Genomic DNA, 23,433 nt, shown 5'->3' with positions numbered 1-23,433 from the left:
ACGATCAATCAGCTAGACAGGCAGAGAAGAACGGTGGGGCTAAGAATTAACATGCAGAAAACCAAAGTAATGTTCAATAGCCTTGCAAGGGAACAACAGTTCGCAATTGGTAGCGAGGTACTGGAAGTAGTAAGAGAATATGTCTACTTAGGGCAGGTAGTGACCGCAGATCCAGATCATGAGAGGGAAATAACTAGAAGAATAAGAATGGGGTGGAGCGCGTATGGCAGGTTCTCTCAGGTCATGAATGGTAGTTTATTAATATCCCTGAAGAGAAAAGTATATAACAGCTGTATCCTACCGGTACTCACCTATGGGGCAGAAACGTGGAGGCTAACAAAGAGGGTTCAGCTTAAGTTAAGAACAACGCAGCCAGCTATGGAAAGGAAAATGATAGGTGTAACGCTAAGAGATCGGAAGAGGGCGCAGTGGGTGAGGGAACAAACGCGAGTTAATGACATCCTAGTTGAAATCAAGAGGAAGAAGTGGGCTTGGGCAGGGAATGTAATGCGAAGGCAAGATAACCGCTGGTCCTTAAGGGTAACGGAGTGGATTCCAAGAGAAAGCAAACGTAGAAGGGGACGCAGAAAGTTAGGTGGGCGGATGAGATTAAGAAGTTTGCGGGGATACAGTGGCGGCAACTAGCAAAGGACAGGGTTAATTGGAGAGACATGGAGAAATGGAGAGGCCTTTGCCCTGCAGTGGGTGTAGTCAGGCTGATGATGATGATGATATTGATGATTTGAATAGAAAATTGCGACATTTGTACAGCATGCGGATGCGACGGGCGTCACTGGCGCTGAGTCCCTTCTTGTCGTAGGTCATTGGCAGACGTCTTCCGTCCTTGGTCAGTATGGTTAGCAGCCCTGGCGCACGGGAGAACGTCTCGGAACCGTAGAGCATCACAGACTTCATGTCAAAGGGCGTCAGCAGTCGGTTTTCAGAAGGCTGCCGCTTCTTAAAGTTGTGCATTTTGCCTGGAAGTTCAAGTAGAGAAGCGCTGTAGTATTTTATTAGGGACACGCGGGAGTAAGCACGAAAGTCAACCCATGCTACGTTGTACCAGTGCCTGCAGCGACAGTAGCTAGACGCAAACACAAAAGGCTTCAAACGTACGCTTTTGACAACAATGGCAAAGTGCCGTCTTTTTCGAAAAATATATATTGTACGTCTAACCAACATCACCGGCTTAAAAAAAGTTTGGTTTGGTTTATGGGGTTTAACGTCCCAAAGCAACTAAGGCTATGAGAGACGCCGTAGTGGAGGCCTCCGGAAATTTCGACCACCTGGGGTTCTTTAACGTGCACTGACATCGCACAGTACACGGGCCTCTAGAATTTCTCCTCCAAAGAAATTCAACCGCCGCGGCAGGGATCGAACCCACGGCAGTTGAATTTCTTTGGAGGAGAAATGGTGGGGCTTTAACATAGTTAAACGGAGTAGACGTGTGAAAGCATGTGTTCATTCTTCGCCTCTTCTTTCTGGCATCTGCATGTGCACGCAACAGCGTTTCTCGCTCTTCATCTTCACACCCTCTCTCCACTTGGCCGCAGCTGGCGCGATGCCCTGCACCTATTGGCTACAGCTGGCGCGATGCCCTCCTCCTATTGGCTACAGCTGGCTCGATGCCCTCCTCCTATTGGCTACAGCTGGCTCGATGCCCTCCTCCTATTGGCTACAGCTGGCGCGATGCCCTCCTCCTATTGGCTCCAGCTGGCGCGAAGTCCTCCTCCTATTGGCTACAACTGCTGCGATGCCCTCCTCCTATTGGCTACAGCTGGCTCGATGCCCTTCTATTGGCTACAGCTGGCTCGATGCCCTCCTCCTGTTGGCTACAGCTGCTGCGATGCCCTCCTCCTATTGGCTACAGCTGGCTCGATGCCCTCCTCCTATTGACTACAGCTGGCGCGATGCCCTCTTCCTATTGGCTACAGCTGGCGCGATGCCCTTCTCCTATTGGCTACAGCTGGCGCCATGCCCTCTTCCTATTGGCTACAGCTGGCGCGATGTCCTCCTCCTATTGGCTACAGCTTGCGCGACGCTCCTCCGAACTACCCCCAGCTTACCCGAGTTACTCCGAGGCTTCACGCAAGATTCTTGGTTGGGCTTAACCACGCTAAAGAGTGCTTTGCACTAAAACAGCGAACATTTGAGCTGGATTGCTGGTGAAGCGGTCGTCCGAGGTTCGAACGCCGGACCAGGACGAATTTTTCTTGAACTATGAAGTTTCTTTCGAAGCTGTATAGCTTTCCTTCGTAGCCTTAACGCTATACTTGCGGGGATGCCATGAGTAATTACTCCCCTATTACAAATCTACTCCGCCTCGGGGGATTCCCCTAAACATTTGACCAACATTGCTGGTATTCATATGAGAAAGCAGCTAACAGCAGCTCTTGCTTCCTGCTTACTGGTTTCGGGCTTACTGGTTACAGTCCTGGTTACTGGTTGCTTGCTTAATGGTTTCAGAAAACATATTCAGAATTTTTTGCATCTACAATGCTTTCCTAGTATCACTTTTTTTCGCATCTATGAGCACGCGTGAACTCGAAATCAAAAACTTGGTGCCATTTGTGCTGAATGCTCTGGCGGGGTCACTACTCTCCACTGCGTGAGGCTCGAAATGTCCATGCAACTGTTTTAAATGTGCGAAACAGTTCTTTGTTGTTCTGACCACTGGATGGAGTAGAGAGGTCGTGGGTAATATTTTTGCGGTCAAGGGCGCGTCTTTATAGACCTACGAGGAATGACCCTGAAGTTGAAACAAGAAAACAGTCTGACCACAGCTCTCCGTTTGGACCTTGCATGTAAGGACAGTGTTCAACAATATGCGTATGACAAGTATGGCTTAGGGCTCACAACTTTCCAATGACCACTAGCTTCCTGATGGAACCATTCATAAACGTTGAAAGCCATTTTTTTTATGTGGAACCTGGGAAGGGCCTGAGGTGGCATGTAATGCAACAATAACTGTCTTCAAGCTGTCTGACAGCTTGAGTGAAAATCAAGATTTTACAAATAAAATGCTGCCGCAACTTATCCTTTGAACTCACGTCTCTCACTTTGCTCGCAAAGATATATCCCCTGTGGCCACAGCGGTGATGCTTCATTTTTTAAATGACTGTCGCTACGGGAACCGCACCCGTTTTCTCGCTTTCGTAGTTCTGACACTGCGGTATGCCACTGGTCCCAAAAGTTGTTCTAAACAAATCCGCACCTTCCTTCACGTTTTCCGGGAAGATCACCACGTAGTCGTCCCTGTCGGAGCGCGTATGCTCGTGGTAAAAACCAGCAGCATGTAGTAACTCGTGCATAACTGTAGCCTTGGCGAGGCAGCCATCTTCCAGGGACAGTACTTGCTCTCCCCCCTGGCGGCCGATGAACGAACTGCAGCTGCAGAGTACGGCACATGAGGCGAGATTTTGCGACGCAGTTGCAACATTGTACAGAAACACAAGACAGGGAGATGAGCACGAAGAGGCAAATGAGCGCAAATGCGTCTCGAACATCGGTCCGTGCAATGTCACTGTCTTGTATTGAGGCTAAATTGCCGAAACTAAAGGACAACTGAAGAGGTTTTAGAATTCAATGAGCTTCATCCCATTGCTACCGGCACCCAGGTTTTGAGCTTTGCCGTGGGGATACACCTCTGTTGCCAGAAGTAAGCATTCCGTATAGTTAGTGATCAAATATGCTTCGTAACCTGGGCAGCATAATCTGCCCCCTAAAAGGGAATACGCAAGAGGACAGCGTACTTTCCTTTTACTCTCATAGAGGGGCATTCGTGTTTATAATGTGAACCAGTAGAGTCGGCGTTGATGACTGTTCTGCTGCATGCGCCAAGTCCTTGCCCGAACAAAGGCGCCAAATACGTTTCCCGAGCGACCAAGAGTAGTCGCCAATCGTTCTTACCCGTCGGAAGAATCAATGGAAATGTAGTCGTCCTCTGTCGTACGCTGCACAAAGCGTAAGCAGCTCACGGCCTCAATCGACGCCATTGCGTCCCGGATCTTCTTTATGTCTCCAGCTGTCGAAGAAAAAAGACGCGTTAAACGTTGCGAAGCAGCTTACTTCGAAAGCGCTTCTGCACATTTATATCTGAGGATTTATAACTTTTTAAAATAACAAAAAAAAACCCAAGACGAAAGGCGCCTGCTTGCATCTGACTAGATCATACTCATGGTAAATTTTCTCCTGCATGCAAGAAAAAAATAATAAATACTGCTTCTCATGCACTACAAACAAAAGCTCGTACGTACAGTCTTTGTCAAAAGTAACCAGGCTGCATGGTTTGCTTCTAGCTCGTACAGTGGAGCCCTTACAGCTTCCCTGAAGCTGAAATGGTCGTTAAAGGTAATGACTGCGGGTCTTCTTTCCTTCCAACACTTTTTGATCTTTAGAAAAGCCGCAAGGGCTCCTCTATACAAGCTAGAAACAAACCATGGAGCCTGGTTACTTTTGACAAAGACGGTATTTTGACAAAATATAGTGTACACAAACGATGGCGGGAAAATAACAAGTCTAGTGAAATTTGGTGCACAACACGCAGAAGCTTTAATCGAAAAACACAAATGAGGAGGATAACCAGGCGACGACCTGTGGCAATGCACATTAGATCAAGAAGCATCTGCGGCTGGCAATTTCCTAACGTAATTGATGAAGAGGGATAAATCTTTTTCGTAAATTATTATTTTTTTACATCACAAGCTGGCGGTTCAGAATTTAAACTTAGCTGCATGCATGTGATACCTTCTAATTTGTACTGTTCTGGAATTCGCTGCTGACTGAAATGTTTCGTGCCTTAATAGGCATGTCATCCCGAAGGCTTCTCAGTTAATTATTTGCCGCTGTAAATGTGTGTAAATGAATTTCCGCATTTTGAAGTTCCCTTATCCCCTCCAAACCGCATTTATTTTTAATTCCTGCAGTTGTGCCTCGTATGTGTGCTTATCACGGACCTAAATAATATATTTCATACGTCATTTATTTTAGTGCGATTAGTAACTTTGATGTACTAAGCGTAACATTTTGCGCACATGTTTTTTACCGCGATGAACTGAATATGAAATGAAATATGCCTCGGCTATTTGGGACCCTTACAAATCTTACATGGTAAATAACATTGAATCATTGCAGAACCGCGCAGTTCGTTTTATTTACTCCGATTATTCACGTACTACCAGCATCACAGCCTTGAAGAAACGGGCAGGTCTCAATGATTTATGTCTCCGTCGCAAAGTTGCGCGACTATCCCTTTTTCATAAACTGTATCATCATCCGTCTCTTCATAACGACTTTTTTTCATTGCCTCCTTCGAGTTTTGACCGCCGCGATCATCCTTTTAAAGTTAGGCGTTTCACGTGCAGAACATTTAACTATGCGCATTCATTCTTACCACGTACAATATCTGACTGAAACACTCTGCCTTCCCATATCACAACCACAACTGATTCTGATAAATATTGTAATCTTATATTTTCAATAACTACTGCTTAACTTTTTGCGTACATTGTCATTTTATTTGTTCATGGCTTCATTTTTTTTGCAGGGTATGTTACTAAAATGATTCTTGAATTAGTGTTCTGTTTGCATAATTTTAATACTGTAGTAATCTTCACTTTTTGCCGTGCTGCCATACCTTTGATTCTTTTGCTTGTTTATGTAATGCTAAATGTTTTATTTGTGGTTTTGTTTTATTTTGATCAATTACCTTTTACCCCCGCCCCCTCGATGTAATACCCTCTCGAGGGGCTTTAGGGGTATCTTGAAAACATAAATAAATAAATAAATAGATAAATAAGTAAGTAAATAAATAAATAAATAAATAAATATGGTAGCTAAAATTGCAAAAAAAGCTGTTAGCATCATTCTGTAGCCAAGCCGGGAGTCCCACCTGCCGCTGATTACCGACATTAAAGATAAATTTGACGCAAATGTTTAAAGAGCTCTGACACTGGGATAACAGGTTCACTCACCAGACCTGGATTTGATGACGTAAGGAATGACACCATTAGGCCATAGCCGCACATCTCGGGTCACCACACCCCTCTGCAGAAGAGTCATGAGGAGTATTCTCAGCTGTCCAGACGTTGTTGCAGTCAGACGCACCGACATACCAAACAATTCCTTGCAAAAGTATTTTTGAATGGAAAACCGCGGATGAACGTAATTTTTTCACATAATGTGAGATGTCACTAAAACAATCAATGCATCCACAGATCACCCGACGGCAGCCTTTCTTTGTTTTTCAATTAACGTTCTTGCTATCGTCAAAAACGTTCCCCATTGTTTTTCTACGGCAGTCTTAAAGGTGCAGTGATGAGGAATCTGAACTCGTCTTTTTGCAGCGGGAACTCGATTTACACGTTCCGACCATTCTTAGCAACTGCGACTTATTGCCCTGTGTGGCCGATTTCCCCAATTAAATCGTGTTAACGTCCGGCTCCCGCCTTTATTTTTTGAATTCTCCCAGTACTGTGGGCGGAGTCGACCAACGCGTGGAGTGCCTTTCAGCCAGCTCCGTGGAGGCTTTGCTTTCGTTTTTATTTTGTCTTTTAGGTTTCCGTGAATAAATATTTTCATTCGCCGATAATATAGCCGCAAAATAAGCTCGCAGAAATAAAAATACGCGCGGGCTATTTGCTACTACGGATTACTACGTATTACTCCGCCGATGGCAGAGCGGCAAGCCGCCACGGGACTGGGTGAAAGGCACTCCACGCGTTGGTCGACTCAGCCAACCGTACGGGGAGAATTAAAAAAAATAAGGCGGGAGCCGGACGTTAATTTGATTTAATTAGGGAAATCGGCCACACAGGCCAATAAATCGACGTTTCTAAGAATGCTCGGAACGTGTAGATTAAGTTCCCGCGGCAAAAAGACGAGTTCAGATTCCTCTTCACTGCACCTTTAACTGTTCGATGAGATTGATTGAAACACTTTAAGAGGAATATTTTGCTATATATAAGAAATATGGACCCTTTGCTTCAATCTTTCTATAAGAGTATCTTGCAATTTTCCCCTTTTCAAGAATGTCGGGCATGGGGTCAGAGTATGATTCAGCACTTCACGTATGAATCCTTTGCGACACAAGATGCGGCTTTTTAGCGCAAGCAGAAGGGTTGCTCGAAAGCACATTTATTGCTAGCGGCAATATTATTGCCCCCCCAAAAAATTGCACTTGTGATTCGAATTTTCGATGAATGCCTTTGCGTGGTGCAATATTGCGCCATCCCTGCCGGACGTTGGTGTCAATTGACAATGGCCGCACAGTCATGAATCTTTTAAGGCGAAAGCCTTTAATGGCTCATACTGTCGTGACAAAGACGTGTTAGCAAATCTGTCCGCGTTTCAGATTGGTCGAAATGGTCGCGACGTCACTGCGCGCGAATTTTGACGGGTGTCCATCGAAATATCTGACAGTGTTACTGCGCAATTTCCTTTCCTCAAATACAATTTTCGACTGGTGTCCATCGAGATATGCGAGACAGTTACTGCGTAATTTCCTTTCCTCAAATACAATTTTATTTTCATCATTACGGCCCCTCTTTCTATTTCTTCTTTCACTCCACTTCCTCCCTTCCTGTACGGTGCGGTTCAGGTGTCCACCGAGATGACAGAGAATTACAGCGCCATTTCCTTTCCTCAAAAAGCGTTGCGTTCAAAGCACAACGCATCGCGCCGAACGGGTGGTGACGTTCGGTGGAATCCCTGGCAGCGTTACAACACGCTGTTGCGTTCCACTCCTAAAGGCAAAGATTAAGCGTCATTAAATGGCAGTTAATTAATGCACCAACAGACTGTGAAGTGAACAATCGCGTAGCAGAATGCAGCACTCAGGCTTTCGCCTTTCACCACTTTAGCCGCTAAAGTTCGTCGTAATTTTTTCTCCATTTGCATCAAAGAGGGACATGACATAGGGAAGTAGGCGGTATATATCGAGTTATACCGCCTGTTCCATCTGGAGTGTGTCCTGGCTCCTATCTGCTTTACTATCGCCTGAACATGGCCTGCTTCCGCGGCAATGTTCTAATCAGATATAAGAGGCACGTGAGTATCCCAATGCGGAACAGAGTTCGAACCAGTCGGGAGCTCACGTCTGCTGTCTCTACTGATAGGTTTTTATCCGACATGTGCCTTAGAGAAAGATAAGGTAGAATCGTGCATCTACCACAGCTCATGCTCACATGACCTTACGCCTGAGGAGTTCTTTACTTCTTGCTTTCGTGCCATTAAATAACAGTTCCAATAATTACACTCTTCACTTTTATTTGCAAAGATGTGAACGCCCCCGTAATTCGTTCGAAAATAAAAATATCCACGGTATAATGGCGGTTAAATTTGTGCAGACGCCACGCGATTACATGGCATCCAAAATGGCGCTCATGTTGACAACACTCTTCTGTCAATATCGGTTGTAGTAGTTGCACTGGATTCGAAGAAAGAGAATGTTGAATATTTTCGGCGGATTTTGACGCTGCAGAGTTCTCTATATGGCGGGATGTCTGTCCACTGGATGACGAGACCGTTTGTGTGTTTGTCCCTAATTTGTCTCCCTTGCGCTCTTTTGGGGGCTGTTTAATTCCAGGCTGCTCGAAGTTCTCAGCTGGAGGGTCGTGCACTGGAGGCCCGTGTACTGTGCAATGTCAGTGCACGTTGAAAAACCCCAGGTGGTCGAAATTTCCGGAGCCCTCCACTACTGCGTCTCTCATAGCCTGAGTCGCTTTGGGACGTTAAACCCCATAAACCACAAACTAATGTCAAGATGGAGAAGATATTCCCGCTCTAATCACCTTCTTTTGGATCTAATGATTGATTATTACTTGTTATTATTGTGCTTTCATTAGCTGTGTCAACTGAGTCATACAAAAACAAATTCTTCATTTTAAATATGAAAACGTCGAAGATATCTTCCTCCTTATATTTAATTTACGACTTACGGGAATTCAATTTTCGTAGTAATTGAAGATGTATGCGAAAGCCAATGGTTTGGTTTCGTTTCATTGGGATGTAACGCCCCAACGCATACTCAGGCTATGAGACACTCCATAGCGGAGGGATCCGGATAATTTTGACCACCTGGGGCTCTTTAAAGTGCACAGACATCGCGCAGAACAAGGGTCTGTAGCATATACTCTAATCGAAATGCGACCGCTGCGGTCGTTATCGAACCCTCGTCCTTCGGGTCAGCAGCGAGCACCTTAACTGAGCTAACGAGGCGGCTGAAAACAAAGAATGTGAAGACATTGAGGTATTCACCTGCCGTTGTGTTATCGGGCTTTTGCGGGAGAGACGTTTCGTTTAAGTGTCACATGTCCAACATCCGTGGACAAAAATTTTGAAACTTAAAAATATTGTAAGGCCCTGTTATGAGAATATTGAAGGTAATAGTCCATTATTCTCAAGTGTAGCAACAACTTTCTTTTATAGCGTTTCCATCGATCACATCGAACAGTAAAATCTGTCTTAAAACCAATGGGGAACGCTTTTGACGATTGCAAAACGGTTAATAGAAAGAAAAAAAGGGGAAAGTGCCGTTGCGTCATCTGCGGATATATTGAATGTTATAGTGAATTATAACATTGTATGAAAAAATTTCGTTCATAACTGCGTTCTGCTAAAAAAGGCTTTTGTTCAGAATTGTTAGGTATGAATATAGTTCAATCCAAGCTCGCCTTGGTATTTGCGTTTTCGCCTCTCTATGCGCTATCTTTTTCTTACAGAGAGTAAACTTACATTTAGAATGTCGGCAACGTGAAAATATATTTGTTTTCACGTAACAATGTGCCATCTGCTTCTTATGGAGCAGGAACTTCCAATTCGACTGTCTTAAACCTTGGAACTCTCCTTGACACGCCCGTAATTGAGACTGTACAAATTCATTCCACGCAGACACGGTTCTGGATATGGTTGTTCCTTCACTTTGTTTACAAGGTGCTGACTTACATCCTCGGGGTAGCCTTTGGGTAGCAGGATGTCTCCTTCGAAATGGCCCTCCCTTTCGAGGAGATCTCGTGGATTTAGGAGACGATCTTGAGGAGACGACGGGGAGACGCCTGCGTAAAGGGAGCCAGGATTGACCGATAAGAACGGGCCCACTACGAGTAAATCTAGAATGAAGAAACTACTTCCACGCTACGTGGATATTCTCGGCCCCTATGTAAGAAAAGAAAGTTCAGTACCTCGTTACCGGCGTTTTTGCTAGCAACAACCTCTAAATCTCTGAATCACTGCGAAACCTTTACGCTCCTACAGACGTTTTGATGTTTAGTGACCAGCTAGGCAATAGCTACAAAAGGGGCCTGCGGAAATGAATTAATGAATCTTGTAGGGTCTGCTCGCGGGCAAGTCAAATCTCGCGCCGCTCACCGCGGGTAGCCTCGGACCCCTTCTTCCCGAGTGAGGGGGCGGGGTGGGGGGCGAGGCTGGGAGAAAGCCTTTATAAGGCGAGACTGGAGAGGCTCGCGGCTCTCGCTCTCGGACCAGCCCTGCGAAAGGACCACCTGACCCAGCTGCCACGACGACGACCGGCCCCCCTGATGTGAGAATAAACCCTTTGTACAAAGTCCTGCCTCGAGTGACTGCCTGTGCGTCCCCGCGCAGAGGAATCGCCCACAAATAATGGCGCCCAGCGTGCGGCTTTAATTAACACCTTGTGGACGATTTCTCTGCCGATTTTGGGATGTGCAGCCAGACTCGTGGCAGGCCCTCTTTGTTCGGGGCCACGCCGGACCGATAGGGTTAAGGAGCGGGTCAGGCGGAATGTTCGCGGGGTAGCGACTTGTGTAGTGTTGTAAATTTGTTAGGGGTTTTGTGTTATTTATGTAGTTTTCGGGCGTTTTGTGTTGTGTATTTCCGCGTGTTTGTAGATAGATTGTTGTGTATGTGAATGTTCTTGTTGCCATGAGCAGTTAGCCGGTGCGGCCGGACAGTTAGCGCGAACTATGCCTCCCAGAAAGGATGTTTCAGCCACGGCTTTGGATGGCGGGGCAGCCGGTAGTGAGACGGCCGACGCGGCGGCCGTAATGGGGCAGGTGACTGAGATGTTTGCCGCATTAGCCCGTCAGCTCGGTTCGGTGGCTGGCGCCAACCAGGCCGCAGCATCGGTAGCATCGGCGACAGCATCGCGCCCGCGGATAAATATGGAGGTCCCCTCCTTTTCCGGATACACGGACGCGAAATCAGTCCACGAGTTTTTAGAACAACTCGAGGACTACCAGACGGCTCTGGGCGCCCCAGATGACGTAATGCTAGGGCAGGTCCTGCCTGTAGCACTCGTCGAGAGCGCGGCGCGATGGAGGCGCTGCCAGCCGACTTTCCAGTCGATGGCGGACTTCAAAGATCGTTTCCGCGCCGAGTTCTTGCCGCCTGATTATGAGCGCCGGATGCTGGAGGAGCTCGCGTTGCGCACCCAACACCCAGAGGAAAGCCTCCTCGAGTACGTACGCGCAATGCAAGAGCTGTACAAGAGGGCAGATCCGACGGCAACCGACCGAGATCAGGTTGCGCGTGTGATCAGGCAGTGCCATCCACGCTTCAAGCCGTATCTGCGGGGCCGCAGTTTTACAAACCTCGAGGCCCTAGCGCAGGAGGCCAAGACCGTGCAGGCGGATTTACTCGCCGAACTGCGCTACCAGCCGCCCCCCAGGCCGGCCGAATCGCTAGAACCGGGATGCGCATGGGATGGAGGCCGAGAATGCGCGATGAGGGCTCGGCGCGCCGAGGTAATGGCCGTGGAAAGGCAGGCGGAACCCCCTGTTGTCCCTCGCGCGCTTGACCCGTACGCATTCGAGCAGCGGCGTCGTGCCGGTCTCACAGGCCACGCGCGGAGCGAGCGTCAGGAATGCGCGGAGAAAGGGGAGAGCCGTCCCCAACCGCTTCGTGGAACGAGGGGTCCTCCGTCCACGCGGCGGGTGAATGACCGGCTTTGCTGGAATTGCAACCAGCCCGACCACGTGGCACGCGAATGCCAAGCTAGGCGTATGCAGGGAAACGCCAGGCGCTGGCGGTGATGTCTGGTGGCAGCGGCCTTTCACCGTCAGCGGGAGAATTTCATGGTTGTCAAGGCGCTAGTCAGGAAAAGAACTCCCGCGCCGGCGACGGGGAGGCCTTTGTCCCGCTCGCCTGTAGAGCTCAGGGAGTAGTTCCGCGCTCAAGCCCTTTTATGCTAGTGCAGTTAGCGGGTCGATGCTACTCTGCACTCGTAGACACGGGCTCAACGCTGTCACTGGTCGGTGACGAGGTGTACGAGGCCTGCCGGATAGGTAACATCCGTGTCAGACCGGCCGAAACCCCGTTAAGCTTAGCAGCTGGGGCGGCAAAGGCAAAGGGAGCAGTGCGTCTTACGATGCGTTTTGACGGCAGAAAGCGGAGACATCGCTTCGTCTATCTGCCTGGCTTGTCGATACCAGTAATTCTGGGAAGGGATTTTCTCTCGAGCGAAGGCATTGTGCTCGACATGGGGGAGAATGGCTATCGTTACAGCCAGCTCGCCCCCCTCATTCCCTTCGAAAGCGCATCCTTGCCCGGCTGTCCTGCACAAAAGGTGGTTGTCCACACCTGTGCGACAGAAAGGCAGGTGAGCTCCCTCGAGACGCTGAGAGACGGTGGCCCGTTAGAAGCGATTATTGCGTCTTTCTCAGGACCCAGTAGTCAGCGCCGAAGGCTCGCGGAAACTTTACTCCCGTTTTCGGACGCGCTGGTCATTTCGCGTAAAGACGAATCGACCACCGCCGCTACAGCGATTTTGGTATCTCCTCCTCTCCAAGACGCGTCTGTATACACGGTCGTGGCTTGAGGAGCGTATGTTTTCTCGATGAATTCGGCCCTCGCTTCTCTTCTGCCTCGATGGAGGTTGGGATCCATGTTTTTTGGTATTGGCGCTACTTTGAGGGTCTTGCGAAGCTCGTCGGGGATCGTTGCCGTCCTCGACATTTCTCGCATCTGCTCGCGGTATCCGAGCCTCTGCAGGAGCGCTCTTCCTGTCGTTGTTTGCACAGCCTCGTTGTTTGCAGAGTCTGAGGAAGTAGCCGTTGCTCTAGCGGTGGCGGAGGGCTATAGAACCGGGCGGTCACTAACAATACTTACGGACTCTCAAACAGCCTGCCGAAATTACATGAATGGCAGGATAGGTCGTCACGCGCTCCGTATACTCCTCGCAGCGAGTGACAGAATTAAAAACCGGGAAGAACAAAACGACAAGATCCTACACAAAATTGTGTGGGTACCGGGGCACACGGGGGTTGCAGGGAACCGAGAGGCCGACAGGATAGCTCGAGGATACATTACTTTCCGAGCTTCCGACGAGACCGCGGAACTCGCGCCAGCACCCAGGGAATACTCGGCCATACTACAAAACTATAGAGGCAGAAGAATGCAATATCCCCCACCGCACAAATCTCTCAGCAGAGAGGAAGCTGTCACTTGGAGACAATTACAAACAGGCTCTTTCCCAAACCTACATATACTAAACAAAATGCACCCTACGATATACACGAACAAATGTCCCTGGTGCGACGAAAAACCTACACTATACCACATCACATGGGCCTGCCAAAACATAGACGTGGTCCCCAAAATACAAAACCCGAGTGCGGAGCAGTGGGAGACTCTGCTGTCCAGCGACCGCTGCGAAGACCAACAAGGTCTGGTACAGCGAGCTCAACGGGCGGCAGTGGCCAGCGGAGCCCTGGACTGAGGGCAACCGACCACTGGTTAGAGGCGGACGACTTCGACAGAGAAGGCTCCTGGGGGTAGAACCAAGACGTCTCTGAAGAAGCCCCCAAACCGCAGAAGAACCATTACTGTAAATAAAGTTTTCCCTTCCTTCCCGTTTTCGGATTGCTTCACGGAGAAACCGGGCAGAACCGACCTGCTTCAGCACGAGATTCAGACGGGTGATACGCGCCCTTTCAGGTGTAACCCGAGGCCGTTAAGTGCGCATAAGAGGCAGCTTCTCGACTGTGCCCTTGACGAGATGATTAATACCGGTGCGGTGAGACCCTCACAAAGTCCGTGGGCGTCACCAGTGGTTCTAGCGCCGAAGAAAGATGGATCGGTCAGGCTGTGTGTTGATTATCGTAAGCTCAACTCACTGACGCCTACGGTTGCGTACCCTTTTCAGTCGATCGAGGCTGTGATGTACGCGTTAGGGAACGCGAGGTTCTTCACAGTCCTAGATGCAAGCAGAGGGTACCTGCAGATTGAGGTGGCCGAAGGTGACATTGAGAAAACCGCATTCACCTGCCACCGCGGGCTCTTCGAATTTACTCGACTCCCGTTTGGTTTGTCTAACGCCCCGAGCACGTTCATGCGACTGATGGACATCGTGCTGGGCGATGCAAGGTTCAACTACGCCATGGCGTACCTCGACGACGTTGTGATATTCTCACAGTCGTTCGATGAGCACCTCATTCACCTGAATTCCGTTCTCGATAGAATGAGACGTGCCGGTCTAACCATCAATCCAAAGAAAGTGCAGTTGGCATCGAAGAGAGTGAACCTCTTGGGCTTTGTCGTGGATGATGGCACACTGAGACCGAATGATGACAAACTGCAGCCAATTCTGAACTACCCCTGCCCCATGGATGTGAAAAGCTTGCAGAGGTTTTTGGGGATGGTTGCGTTCTACAGGCAATTCATCCCGCGCTGTTCGGAGCTTGCAAGGCCGCTGAACCTGCTGTTGCGTAAAGGCTCGAAGTGGGTCTGGGGCAAGGAACAGAGTGACGCATTTGTTGCCTTGGCTCGCGCAATAGCGAATACCGCTAGTCTGCGCCTCCCCGACCTGAACAAGCAGTTTGTCTTGCAGACAGACGCTAGTGACTACGGTGTTGGAGCTGTTTTGTTGCAGGAACACGAGGGCAAACTGCGCCCTGTCGCGTTCGCTAGTCGCACGCTCACATCGGCGGAGCGGAATTACTCCGTGACCGAAAAAGAATGCCTGGCGATCATGTTCGCATTGTCGAAGTTCGACATGTACCTAGACGGAGCGGTCTTCACCGTGCAGACAGATCATCAGGCATTGTCTTGGTTAAATAGGCTCAAGAACCCCGCAGGCAGACTCGCGAGATGGGCGCTGACGTTGCAACGTTACGCGTACGCCATCGAGTACCGCCGGAGCAGCTTGAACAAGGTGGCCGATGCTTTATCGCGCGCACCATGGAATGCTGGCGGAAGCGCTTCAGAGGCGCAGCCCAGCTTTGTAAAAAGCGGCGTCACCGCTGTTGGAGAGGAAGAGAGGGCGGACGGGAGTGTCGCGCCCTGTTTGGAGAGAGAGGAGACGGACAAAGGTCCCGCACGGTGCTGTGACGGAAGGGAAACACAGCAGCTCGTGGCGGCGACCGCTCGCCTGCCTAGGAGCGAGGCAGAAAGAAATCTGTCTTGGGGAGTAGCGGTCAGTAGAGAAGAGCTGATCGAGGCCCAGAAAGCAGACGGTCTTTGCCAGCGGGTGCTGAAGGAGCTTGCGAGCAGCGCAGCTTGCACCGGGAACGCTGAGGGCAAGTACGACGCGTATCTGCTGGGCGATGATGGCTTGCTGCTCCGCTATATTCCCCAACTTGACGAGGAAGCGGCGATAGCATCCCCTTTCCGAGTCGTGGTCCCGAGAAGGTTGCGGAAACAGTTCCTGCAGTACTTCCATGACTCAGCGCTGGCAGGCCATGGCAGCGGCAGTAAGACTTACGACAAGTTATGCCGTGTCGCGACCTGGCCAGGCATGAGAAAGGATGTGCTGGGATACGCCCGTACCTGCCCGGTATGCCAGGTAGCCAAGCCTCGGGCGGGCAAGCCCGCTGGCATGATGAAGGCGGTAGTTAGCAACTACCCGTGGCAAGTGGTCGCGTGCGATATCATGGGACCCCTCCCTCGGTCCGCACGCGGAAACCAATTCATCCTGGTAATAACGGACCACTATTCCAAGTGGGTTGAGGTTTTCCCCCTTAGGAAGCTTGTGTCGGAACGAATTTGGGAAAAACGGTTGGAGACCTTCACTCGTTTCGGTTTCCCTTCCGACCTGATTACAGACAATGCTTCGTATTTCACAAGCAAAGTCTTTGTAGACTCCTGTCGGGCGCTTCAAATCCGCCACAGGAGAACGAGTCCCTACCACGCTCAGAGCAACATAACCGAGCGGGTGAATCGAAATCTGAAGAGCATGCTGGTCGCAACGACCGAGCAGCACAGAGATTGGGACGCGCGGCTGTCCGAACTGGCGTTCGCTACAAGGACAACCGTGAACAGGTCAGTGGGTATTACACCCGCTTACTTGAATTTTGGGAGAGAGATCGCTTTTCCGCTAGAGAATGCCCTACTCGACGCGGCGGGGCCTGCGCCCCCTCCGCTTTCGCAGTACGCGGCAAGGCTCCGGGAGCGCCTGGAGGCAGCGCAGCGAGCAGCCCGCGAAAACCTCGATGTGGCGCGCATGGAGCAGGCGGATCAGTACAACAAAGGTCGCCGTCACGTCGTTTTCAACACGGGCGACCTAGTACTCAAGAGAACGCACCCACTTAGTAACGCAGCGCGCGGTTTCGCCGCGTCGCTAGCGCACAAGTGGGCTGGGCCGTACGAAGTTACGGCACGGACTACGCCGCTCACCTACCAGTTGCGGTTGTTGACAAACGGCGAAACCGCCGGTCCGGTGCATGTCGCTGATTTGAAGGCTTTCCACCTTCGCAAGGACGATGGCTGCGAAGCGGTGGAAAATCAGCGCGATGCGGCGATCTCACCCCCGGGAGGACGAGCAGGTAGCGGTGCGGTTTGCAACCGACGCTACAACCTGAGGACCAGGTAGCACCCGTGTCTCTCGATCAATTATCACTCGCAGTGCTCTCGCCCTCTCAGTATGTCTTCTAGGAAGCTCCAGCGCACCGACACCCGTGGCTCGGACTCCAGAAGGCAAGGCAGACCACCGTCGAACGGTGGCCGCCATCAAGGCGCGCCACCCGGCTGGCGGCAGGAGCCGCGCGAGTAGCGCAGGTTCCACGGCCGCGGTGGCCCCCACCGCCAGTCTAACCGCGCGCCTGACCACTGGAGAGAACCTCCCAGTGGTGCAGGACAACGCAAGAGGGCCAGTGACGACCAGGCGCAGGGCCCCCCTCAGCACCCAGCCGGCGCTTCGGCCGCCGAGCAGCCGCAACCCAAGCGGCCCAGGGTCCTGCGGCACGTGGCCACCTGGACCACGGTCGCCAACGGAGCGGCCATCTCTTACTGCGCGCGGTCCAGGTGGCGGGACCAGGCGCAGCCCCTTCGCGGCGGTGACCTCCAGGAAGTGGCGCTGCCTTTCCGCGGCCTGACCCTGGAGGAGAGGGACCAGGAGTCCCCGGCCGTGTTTAGTGCCGAGGAGCTTTGGAGGGCGCTGCCGGCAGGGCCCCCAGCGGAGCCAGGCGACTCGCTCCCCCAGGCGGCTCGTGAGGAGCCCGTCCAGCCAGCGGTGAGCGGCCCCCCGGCGAGCACCCCTCCCCCCTGCGACGACTCTATGGACCCGGACCCGGAGGTCATCGAACGCCTGCTGGCGGACCCCGGGACGGACGTTTGAGGGGGGGGGGAGATGTAGGGTCTGCTCGCGGGCAAGTCAAATCTCGCGCCGCTCACCGCGGGTAGCCTCGGACCCCTTCTTCCCGAGTGAGGGGGCGGGGGGGGGGGGGGGGGGCGAGGCTGGGAGAAAGCCTTTATAAGGCGAGACCGGAGAGGCTCGCGGCTCTCGCTCTCGGACCAGCCCTGCGAAAGGACCACCTGACCCAGCTGCCACGACGACGACCGGCCCCCCTGATGTGAGAATAAACCCTTTGTACAAAGTCCTGCCTCGAGTGACTGCCTGTGCGTCCCCGCGCAGAGGAATCGCCCACAATCTCTGGTATCACTTTCCTCTCTTTCCGCGTTTGAAGGGTTGAATCAACTATCATGCAGATGTTTAATAAAGCGATTTTTTTCTCACTCCCAAATCTCTCTTCCCTTCATTTTTCCTATGCTTACCAAAATATGAAAAAAAAAATTTGTTCATAAAAGCAAGGCTTACGACTGCTTTTCTAGTTCCTTTGCATGCCTCTTTCTCACGTTGGAGAGTGAAAATGCATATTATTATAAAAATATAACAGGTTGCGTATCCGCTTATTAAACGGGCAATGCTCAGAGAAAAACGGCCAGTAACAGCGCGGATATTTGGGAGCCTTGCATCACGGAAGAGCGGTTTTAAATACAGGCTTTGAGAGGACAGCATTGATAATGAATGGAGTCTAGACGTCTCTGTGACAAAGTTGGGTCCCCATAAGTACGAGAGACCCACCGCTGCCATGGCCTAGTCATCTGAGCATGCGACTCGTATTCAGGAGGTGCGGGGTTCGATTCCCAGTGCCGCAAAATGCCCACCGGTTTTCAATGAATTCAAGCTTTCCCTAGCCTGGTGCAAAGTGGGTCGCTTACCTTCCCTTGCGTAGAAGAAAAAACACCATGAGCATTGGCGCTATTTGACCACAGATGACCTCACTTCATTAAAATTCATTGAGTACAACAGACCCCACTGTTGCGCGCTGGAGAAGAGAAAAGGTAAATGAACGGCAGACATGAACTGATACGCTTTGCTAAATTTGGCGCACTGCTACCACACATTTACCAATCCCAACATATTACCCGATGCAACAAAACGGGCCGCAGGCTGTTTAGAAATTAACCGCAGATCTAGTGAAGCAGCGCTACGGCACAGGGCCAAAGGGGAGAAAGGGACGAACACAGCGCTGAAAATCTAGAAATATTCTAGAAATAGAACACCGCAGATATTTTTAACTGGCAGTGCATGTAACCGAGATGATACTTTTTTTTTATAATTAACCAACAGGCTCGCATAAAGATCTGAATGTACACCAAAAGGATTGGTTTCCATAAGATTAACGTTGCCATTTGTCAGCCACGGAAGGTTGCAGAGGCACTGAGTTGTTTTCATTCGTCCAGAGTGCATCAATCGGAAAAATGCTGTTCTACTTAGATGAAAGATTCAGTACTGTGAAATAGCTGAACACCTTACCTTCCAACGGCTCTGAAGTGGTGGCAGGTGCAGGCGCCTGCCACGCAGGTGACGTCAAAAAGAGCAGGAGAACCCATGATGCCAGTGGGAAAGCCATACTGCTGATTCAGTGTAGCTGTCAGAAACTGAGTCCTTTCTTAGTTCAAATGCTAGGTCACTGCCTGCTCGCTTTCCTGCCGTCTCAACACGGCGCTTATATACGTCCACAACGTGTGTACGTGTGACGCCTTTCTCGCTGACCTTTGTATAAGGTGACTGCACGCAATCAGTACTTTCGTGCCTAAACATTATTACGCCACAAGCCGGTGTCCCATGCAGTGGACACTTGCAATCTCGAGCAATGGCGGGAAAAAAACCTTCAATGCCAGGTTCCTGGATGGCACCGCAAGAAGAAAGCTCTGGCAAAACTCTTCTTTATGGAGATACTACGAACTCCACAGGCTCTAGAAATCGCGTCAGTCTGGCTTTGTATACAATCAGATAAAACACAATGGATCGGCGTCGCCAGACGCTAGTATCGCTAGCTGCCATCTCCGATGTTTCACAGTGGCAAATGAGAACAATGGCAGGAACGGAGAGAGTCAAGTCGCATATTGGCGGACACCACCGCAAAGCCCAATCGTCCGCAGATAATTCTACCGCGAACAAAAAACTTGTGTGTACACAAAACTGCTTGAGAATTTATTGATTATGAAAATAAATACTGCCCTTTTGTGCGCCCACGATTTCATGTGCCTGAATCGATAACGATGGAGCCCAATGTTCGAGGTCAGTTCAGGGCGGCATATGCTGGGGCGCGTGGAATTCTGTAGTATTCATGTTCTGGCGCAAAAGACACAATGAACAAAGCGCCTGACTCCTGGGATGCACGTGTCTTGGTCGTTCTTTCATTGCGTCTTCATGAATTAATCATATGACATGCAGATATTCACGAGACGCCACGGGAGTAATGCTATCGTACAGCACGCAGATTGATCAGTGCAAGCCGGACAGGCGGCGATAGGCCGATTTGATACGACTGTACTCGTTCTCCGTTCTTTATTTACTAAAAAATGGCTGCCTCTGCTTCGTCGATGCGTACTCCTTGTATCTTGTGGAAAATCTTTGAGTAGCTTCTGCTTCGGTAAACAAGGAACTAAGCAGAAATCTGGGCGCTTGCGGCAGGTGTTGCAAGGTGTGCAGGAGAAGTGCATTAGCACCGGGCCGAGGACGTGGTGTGCATTGATGATTTTTAAGAAAAAGCCAAAGGCTGGGGATTTCAGCATATTTGGTGATTTCGTTCGCTTCAACTGTACTCAACGTTCGCTTCAATATTCGCCCAGAAGCTTCGTGTTCTTATTTTTAACATAAAACCAGAAAGCGCGCACAAAAACATACTGTCAAGGTTCTCTACTCATTTTTGTGTTTCATTAAGTCTCGTAAAAATCATAAGAAAACACATTTTGTATTAAAACAGAAAACATTTTTAGTTTTATACAATAATTGCGAACGCAGACACGCTGTACGTTCAATCCCACACTACGTTCGATTTTTTTTTTATAGAAACATAGAAGTCTGCATTTTTATACCGAGCGAATTGCGTTTTGATGGCAGGAACAGCATCTTGACAGGGCAAGAATATTCCTGGGCGGGATATTTTGAAGTTTCTTTTTTTTAAAGGGGGAGGGGACGAATGCGATACCTATTTTTTGCAAATTTGTTACCTCAATGGCTGCTTTCTTTTAAGGTGCATTGTCTTGCTAACAATTTACTTCCTGTTTAACTGTTGAGAGTCGTGATTTCGTTCAACACATCTTTTTAAAGCACAATAAATTTCTATTCATCGCTGTTATGATTGTTTTTTTCCTTTTGCAAGTAGAGTCTACAAGGACAACACCTTAAATGTCAATCAAAAAACGCTGGACGTCACCATTAAGAATGACAAACGCTTTTCGGGTGCTTGGAGCGCTGTCACCACGTCGACCACATCTCGTTAATTCCTTTACTGCTCCTTCTTTTCGGGGCTGTAGTGATTAATCCGTATTTAACTAGCAGTCGCATATTGGCGAAGAAACTTCGGCGATTGTGCCCATCAGGCACTGCCTGGAAGTGTTCTGGTTGGTTTGGTTTATGGGGTTTAACGTCCCAAAGCGATTGAGGCTATGAGAGACGCCGTAGTGAAGGGCTCCGGAAATTTCGACCACCTGGGGTTCTTTAACGTGCACTCACATCGCACAGTACACGGGCCTCTAGAATTTCTCCTCCAAAGAAATTCCAGCCGCCGCGGCCGGGATCGAACCCGCGTCTTTCGGGTCAGCAGCCGAGCACCATAACCGCTGAGCCACCGCGGCGGCTGGAAGTGTTCTGTCAGAAAGTGCAGTAGGCTGAGAACCCATCCTTGTGCAACTCTAGATGTGACAGGGATGACATCAGATGGCATATGGTTGAACATAACAATTTGGGAAGGATATGTTCAAAACTCTACTATAAGTTCAAAGCTCACCCTTCCCAATAACCTACCCTATTTTTGCAATTAGGTTGCAATGGCACCAGCAATCAAAAGGTTTAGATAAGTCGAGTAAAATAACGTCAGTTTGGAAATGGTTATTAATGCAGAGTGTGGTCATGAACTACGTCTGTTAGTTGAGGGATGGTTGATAAGCCAGCTCGAAAACCATGCTGGCGAGGCTATAGTAAGTTTTAACATTCAGAGATGTTGGTTTGGTTGGTTTATTGGGGTTTAACGTCCCAAAGCGATCCAGGCTGTGAAGGACGCCGTAGTGAAGGGCTCCGAAAATTTCGACCACCTGGGGTCCTTTCACATGCACTGACATCGCAAAGAACACGGCCCTCTAGAATTTCGCCTTCATTGAAATACAGCCGCCGCAGCCGGGATCGAACCCGCGTCTTTCGGGTCAGCAGCCGAGCGCCGTAACCACTGAACCACCGCGGCGGGGCCATTCTAGAAATGTAGCTATGTAGTATTTTGCATGCAGAGCTATTGAAGGATATGGGTCTGAAGCTAGCAAAATTTAATCTATCTCTTATCTTGTGGATCGGTAGTATTTTAGGCTTTTTGCAGTTATGCGGCAGATTATCCGTTGACAGTGACTAACGAAGAACCTGTTCCAGATAATTGCTGCACAACTCAGCATATTTTTTTTTCCCGGAATACGTTTCGAATTCCATCAGGGCATTCGTTTCTTTAGGATTAATGTTGAGGAGGAGAATAAAGATTACAGAGTCCGTTATCACTAATTGATCAAGCACCACTGACATCGCACAGCACACGGGCCTCTTTATTTTCATGTTAAAGAACCCCAGGTGGTCGAAATTTCCGGAGCCCTTCACTACGGCGTCACTCATATCCTGAGTTGCTTTGGGACGTTAAACCCCAATAAACCAAACCAAACCAAACTGAAATACGAGACGGTGGGAGACAGGAAAGCATACCATTGTCTTTCGTGAAGACTGACTGAAAAGAAACGTAACTATTGCCCATTGTAGTTTCCTTTTTGGTTAGTTGGGTGGTTGTCGGCCGTATATACTCCGTCATGTTTCCAGAATCTTTGTGGGCTATTTTGAGGAAGTTAGGAAAGGCCACATTGTTGGATTACTGCTTCAAATGTTTCAGGTTTTCCTTGAATCCTATAACAGCAGATTTTAACTTGGAGGTTGTAGATGGATTCGGCTTTTTTTTTCGTTAGTCTAACAAAGCTTTTTTACATGCCGCTTAGTATACATAACGTCAAGTGAGATCCACGGGTTCGTAAGATACATTTCTCTGTCTCATCGAATTATAGTTAGTTATACAGTGCAGGACAATGGTCTTAAAATGAAGCCAAATTGTATTTACGTCAGTGGATTCTTCAGAAGCTTTTTCTAAGAATGAAATTGATGCCAAAAATCAGTAAGTACGCTGGCACCTTCTGTTCTTATTAACGTTAATAAAATGTTTTACCAGAGGCATGCTAGTAATGTCGTCATTGATCGCAACAAAATTCGTTTTCAATCACTCAGCTGGTAATGCGAGTTCTGCTCTTCTAAGCATGCCCAGCATGGAGCAACTTTTGCTCTCGGAAACACGCCGCGTGTGAAACGCATGCGGCCGAGCCGCCAAACTTTCATCATCGCAGTCGCATGAAGGGGGCGCCAGAAATGCCTGCGACAGCGGCGCGCTTTCGCGAGCGAAAATCGCTCCGTACGGACAACGCTGTAGTATTACTTACGCACGCGTGACAGAGCCGTTACAATTTAGAAAGAAGAAAAAGCGAAACGCAGATTGTTGAGACTGAATAGCGGTATGCAAAGTCGTTTTCTGTCTTTCGGTTTCACTTGCCCTCTTGGGGCTGTCGGGGACGGTATGTCAAACACCTCGATAAGCGAAACAAAGAATCGGGGGGCTTCACGCATTTTTACGCCCAGACAGCAGTCGCCCTGGCGCA

At 49.5% G+C, this 23,433-nt stretch overlaps 1 protein-coding gene across 1 annotated transcript; it reads right to left on the bottom strand.

The window, feature by feature from the left end:
- Positions 1-711: 711 nt before the first annotated feature.
- On the bottom strand, positions 712-19,215 carry LOC149324413 (astacin-like metalloprotease toxin 5). Its single transcript, XM_089565546.1, has 6 exons — positions 19,010-19,215; positions 9,943-10,052; positions 5,973-6,045; positions 3,910-4,024; positions 3,215-3,390; positions 712-977 (listed from the first exon to the last, which is right to left on the bottom strand). Exons 1-6 carry the CDS (start codon positions 19,104-19,106, stop codon positions 712-714), a joined length of 837 nt encoding a protein of 278 aa, XP_089421672.1. The 5' UTR covers positions 19,107-19,215.
- Between the last annotated feature and the right edge of the window lie 4,218 nt (positions 19,216-23,433).

Source organism: Amblyomma mixtum, unplaced genomic scaffold (genome assembly GCF_055824585.1).
Source record: "Amblyomma mixtum isolate Tamu unplaced genomic scaffold, ASM5582458v1 scaffold_36, whole genome shotgun sequence".
NCBI lineage: Eukaryota > Metazoa > Arthropoda > Arachnida > Ixodida > Ixodidae > Amblyomma > Amblyomma mixtum.
The sequence above is the reverse complement of the archived record's forward strand: the minus strand, read 5'-3'. Positions and strand labels throughout refer to the sequence as shown.

Excerpts from the sequence above, each read along its gene's own strand:
- LOC149324413 (XM_089565546.1), bottom strand. The coding sequence starts at position 19,106 with ATGGCTTTCCCACTGGCATCATGGGTTCTCCTGCTCTTTTTGACGTCA. Across the intron at positions 6,046-9,942 it reads CCAAAGGCTACCCCGAGGAT|AGGGGTGTGGTGACCCGAGA; the intron begins GTAAGTCAGCAC and ends ACTCTTCTGCAG. Across the intron at positions 978-3,214 it reads CCCGGAAAACGTGAAGGAAG|GCAAAATGCACAACTTTAAG; the intron begins GTGCGGATTTGT and ends TTGAACTTCCAG.